At 42.8% G+C, this 5,158-nt stretch overlaps 1 protein-coding gene across 1 annotated transcript; it reads left to right on the plus strand.

Annotated features, from left to right (window-relative positions):
• On the plus strand, nt 1-2,853 carry LOC117044388 (prolyl-tRNA synthetase associated domain-containing protein 1-like). The gene is made up of 2 exons (XM_033145103.1): nt 1-170; nt 2,350-2,853. Exons 1-2 carry the CDS (start codon nt 72-74, stop codon nt 2,785-2,787), a joined length of 537 nt encoding a protein of 178 aa, XP_033000994.1. The 5' UTR covers nt 1-71; the 3' UTR covers nt 2,788-2,853.
• Nucleotides 2,854-5,158: the final 2,305 nt, after the last annotated feature.

Here is a 5,158-nt window from a genome sequence, read left to right on the forward strand (position 1 = left end):
CGAAGCGCGCCGCTCGATCAGCTGACGGTCCCAATCTCCAAAAGCGCCGAAGCGAGTGCGAAGGATCAGCCATGGCCGGGCAGCCGCAAGCGGAGGGGGCACTTCGGAAGGCGCTAGAGGATCACCTGCGCGGGCTGGGCATCCAAGCGCTCGCCGTGGAGCACCCCGAGGTGAGGGGAGTGCGCGGATCGCGGGCGCACGTGGAGGGGGAAGACGCAGTTGCCACGTGGCTGGCTCGGATTAGCAGCCCTCTGCTGCTTATACGTCCTGCCCAAAGCGGGTGTTTGGAGGAGAGGCGTGGAGAAAATCGGTATAAAGTTTTTCTCCTTGTTTCATAGCGCTAGGACGAGTGGGCACCCAACGAAGCTGAATACAGTACTGGATGATCCAGGACAGATGAAAGAACAACTTCACGCAACACAGTTTTAACTATACAGCGGAACTCACTTCCTCAGGAGGCAGCGAGGGCCAGCAACCTGGATAGGTTTAAGAGAGGATTGGAGAAATCCAGGGAGGCGGCGGCTAACAATGGCTGCTAACCAGGATAGCTATTGCCCTGCCTCCAAGATCAGAGGCAGAAATGCTTCTGAATACCAGCTGCTGGAAACCAAGGGCAGGGAGAGTGCTGTTGTTTCCCACATTTGATTGGCCACTGAGAGCAGGATTCTGGACCAGGTGGGTCCTGGCCAGATCCAGCAGGTTATGACTACAGTCTGATGCAGATGCCCTGCTCTGAGCCTTTTTCTTACAATACTTTCCAATATCAAGTTTACTGCTCCAAAGCAATAAAACCAGTGTAGACGCATTAGGATAGCAAGTCTTATAATGACAAACAGTAGAAGAAACAGCTCTAAGTCATCATGGCCTTGGGAAAGAGAATGGCACTCTGGACACACTCACCAGGGGCTTAATTTCTAATGTGATGGCTGCTATTATTATTATTATTATTATTATTCATTTAACAAGAACAAGCTAGGAATTCAGTAGGGTAAAAAGTGATTTTGTGTTTTGTTGGCAGGCGAGTAATAATGCAATTATAATTATGTTACACTTACCGATTCAATCCTACGCATGTTCTACCCCAAAGTAAACTGCACTGAGTTCAATAGGGTTTACTCCCAGGCAAGTGTTTAGTTTAGTATGGTGGAGTCTCCTTTGGAGGTCTTTAAGCGGAGGCTTGACAGCCATCTGTCAGGAATGCTTTGATGGTGTTTCCTGCTTGGCAGGGGGTTGGACTGGATGGCCCTTGTGGTCTCTTCCAACTCTATAATTCTACATCAGCTTTAATATTAGTTAAGATTGTAATAGCCTGCTGGATCAGGCCTATGGCCTATCTAACCTGGCAATCTGTTCTGACAAGGGCCAACCAGGTCAAAGATAGGAGTGTGATAGGAAGTATTTTACTCATGTGAAAATTGCTTTATAACACCTTTGCCATCACATGAGAAAAAACTAAGCAACCCCATAGTCTGAGATAAAGAGTTAATAGAACAGGGCAATTTCTGTGCATTATCAAACATGGGCCCAAGAAACGAGGAATCCTACTAGCCACTTGAGAACATTGATGACACTGCAACTACAGCATTAGAACTAGTTGCAGCTTCTAACATGAAACTGATATAAGGGGAAATTGGGTCGATTTCTCTGGAGCTCTTGGCACACCCCCCCCATCACTTTGATAAACCTGGGTGTGACTAGTTGCTGGGCAGTGACCCACATGGGACGCATCCTGATTCAGTCCCTTCTCCTTGCTGAAAATGATCTCGAGCTCAGGCTCGGAAGGCATATTTCTGGATTTACACTAGTCATTCTTGTTCCTGTATAGCAGGCATGTCCAACAGGTAGATCGTGATCTACCGGTAGATCACTGGACGTCTGTGGTAGATCACTGGTAGATCAGTGGTTCTCCCCAAAGAAGCTAAAAAACCTTGGCTCCCCTAAAAAAAAATCAACATCTTTGCCCTGCACCCCTAAAATGACCTGAACCACCAAAACCAGGGCTTTCCTTCCTAAAAAACAACTCAGTGTCACTTTCCTACTCCATAAAGAACCTCAATAACTTTTACATGAACCCCCCAAAAGGGGGTAGATCACTGCCAGTTCTTAACTCTGTGAGTAGATCGCAGTCTCTTGGAAGTTGGCCACCCCTGCTGTATAGGAAGCCTGTGGAAACATTCCACTTGGGAGTTCTCCTGAATGCACTGTGTTGAAATGAGCAAGATTTTTGCAGTAATTGCATTGGGGTTTGTACATGAGTCATTCTGTGAATTGTGGCTTATGCGTTATTTAAAAAGCTCAGCCAATGGATTGTGCAAGGAATAGCCAAACTATTTCAGTTATATCTTCTAGGTGTTCACAGTTGAAGAAATGATGCCTTACGTCCAGCATCTGAAAGGAGCACACAGCAAAAACCTTTTCCTTAAGGATAAGAAGAAAAAAGGCTTCTGGCTGGTGACGGTCCTGCACAACAGGCAAATCAATTTAAATGACTTGGCAAAGAAACTAGGTGTTGGAAGCGGGAATCTTCGTTTTGCTGACGAAGCGGCCATGCTCGATAAGCTGAAAGTTGGCCAGGGGTGTGCAACGCCCCTAGCTCTTTTCTGTGACCAGGGAGATGTGAAGTTTGTGTTGGATTCTGACTTTCTGGAAGGAGGCCACGACATGTTGTATTTTCACCCAATGACAAATGCAGCAACTATGGGACTACATCCAGATGACTTTCTAAGATTTCTGAAGTCCACAGGACATGAGCCTACAATTGTACATTTTGATGAAAGTGACAAGTAGCTTTACACCACCATTTTATATGTAAAATCATGTCATGAAAATTTAAAGATGCTACCTATCCGTTAATTTTATTTGTATGGTGTTTTTCAAAATTATAGTAGTTTATCTTTACTACTGGTTTCATGATGTATTTGATAATGGTCACATCCACACCACACTTTGAAAGCGCACTTATACAGTCATGGCTATCCCCCCCCCCAAGAATCTTGTGAACTGTAGTGTACCCCTCTCAAAGCTATAATTGTCAGCACCCTTAATAAGCCTGAAACACAGACCCCAGGATTCTTGGGAGGCAGAGGTTGAGTGGGTAAGCTATGACTGTTAAAGTGGTAAAGGAGTGCATCAAGTTTGTGGTGTAGATGTGACCAATGTTATTTCCAGCCACATCGGTCTATGTGAGTGGCGGTGATTCAGTGGTAAGGCCACATGTTTGAAATATAGAATGTCTCTGATTCAGTACCTAAAATCTCCATCTTCTGTGGCAACCAGTACAATTTACGCAATTCCAAATACAACCACATTTGACTTAATCGTTTGCTGCTCATATATGATGGGTGGTGGTTATAAGCAACAAACATGATTTAATTATCATTTTCCAGATACAGAGTCCTTATTAATTTAACTTTAGTTCCAACTCTAGGCTCAGGAAGGACCAAATAAAAGCATCTTTGAAAAAGGCGAATAAAGAGAGGGGGAAAGTTGAGTTATTTGGCTTGGAATTTTAATAACATAATTAAGTAGTGTACAATGGCAAACATTACAAAACTCCTTAATAGGTATAAGAAAGGAAAACTACAGCTTTAAATAACAGCTTCTGTAAAACAGTGTTTAAACAGTTTGTGTCGCACCCAGGTGCTCCCTCCTTTTAAGGCAGTTCCATTCTTAACAATGCTTGAGCTACACACACATACTCACACATACACACAACAGTTCACACCATTGCTGGAGCTGCTCAGTCTCTCAGAACACAAAACATTTTAAGAAACAATGCATTCTGGAAAAGGCGATTGTAGCCTTGGCAACTGCAGCAGCAGGGCGGAAATTAAAACATTTCATTGTATTACAACACATTTCCAGCTGCTGGATATTGTCTTGTGCAGTGAAAAAGCCCTTGCATTTAGTTTTAAAGGTGCTGGGATTTAAACAGATGGTGAAGTGACACATTAATTTCTGACACTGTCACAGACTTTATAAAGTTTTTTAAAAAGTTAATTATTTTTAGAAACAGGGTAGACTGCAATGAAAATTGAGATGAAGTGGGAGGACCATTTCAATTTTTCTTCCGATTCTTAAGTGGCGGAGTCTAGAGAGATCAGGAAGCCAGGTTATACTCCTCAATGTGGTCTGGAAAGGGAAGCTAAAAATATACAGGGCTTTGGTTCTCCTGCATAAAATCCAGGCACTGTTTTCTGTTAAGCTGTTAGCAGAAAACCATCTGGCTTTATACAAAACAAATTACTAGGCCTGTTGAGAAAGAGCTGGAGAAGCAAAATGCTTGCAGCTCATGAGCCTCTTCCTCTGCAAAATATCAATGAATTAAGTTTTGTTAAGGGAAGATTGTATTTCGGTCTTAAAACTTTGAATTATGTTATTTAAAACAAAAACGACCACCAACAAAACCTTACACATAGTGCTAACTCCAGCCTATTGCCAAAACAGGTAAATCATAAAAGGCATGATCTTGCGTTCACTTTGCCTGTGCAAGTGTTGTGAAAATAAAGCAACGCTCTTGCGCAACTCCCTTTGACTTCAAGGGAGGCCTGCATGCACAAGAGAAGTTCCAGGTAGATGATAGTCAGTCTCTAGCTGATATAATTGCCTGTAGAAAGGTAGAGTGCATGTGAAACAAATCATTAAGCCAAAGCACACAGGAATATGAAACAAGTGCAAAGCTCAAAAAGGTGCAAATCTTAAGAAAATAGGTATGGTCAATCAGCGGGTTGGTAAATGCATGAAAAATGCATGATTGTTCCCGGAAAGCTTGAGAGTCTAAACAAAGCAACAGAAGCTTAGGATCAGTTCATAAAAAAAACAAGCTGATCTACAAAGCTAGCTAAATCACCATCTCAATGTACACCCACATTTAGAAACATCAATGTTCCCAGATATTAAAACCATCCTTTTAAAAGATCCCATATCTTGAGAGGGGAAGAGACTGGTGACACAAGACAGGGTGGCACAACCTGCTACTGAACAAAATTACCGGTACTGATGTGTTCTATGTGATTTTTCATATGCCTAGTATCCATCCTCTCCTGTTTTCCCCTTATGACAATCAAGGGGAGCTTACCGTTCACTCATTTTATTTTAATTTTATTCTGACAAAATCATAGTCAAGGATGCATGGTAATATTTGAAAGGCCATGGACTC

The sequence above is a fragment of the Lacerta agilis genome, chromosome 3 (genome assembly GCF_009819535.1).
Source record: "Lacerta agilis isolate rLacAgi1 chromosome 3, rLacAgi1.pri, whole genome shotgun sequence".
Classification (NCBI taxonomy): Eukaryota; Metazoa; Chordata; class Lepidosauria; order Squamata; family Lacertidae; genus Lacerta; species Lacerta agilis.

Coding starts and splice junctions, on each gene's coding strand:
- LOC117044388 (XM_033145103.1), top strand. CDS start 72: ATGGCCGGGCAGCCGCAAGCGGAGGGGGCACTTCGGAAGGCGCTAGAG. Junction 171..2,349: donor TCGCCGTGGAGCACCCCGAG/GTGAGGGGAGTG, acceptor TATATCTTCTAG/GTGTTCACAGTTGAAGAAAT.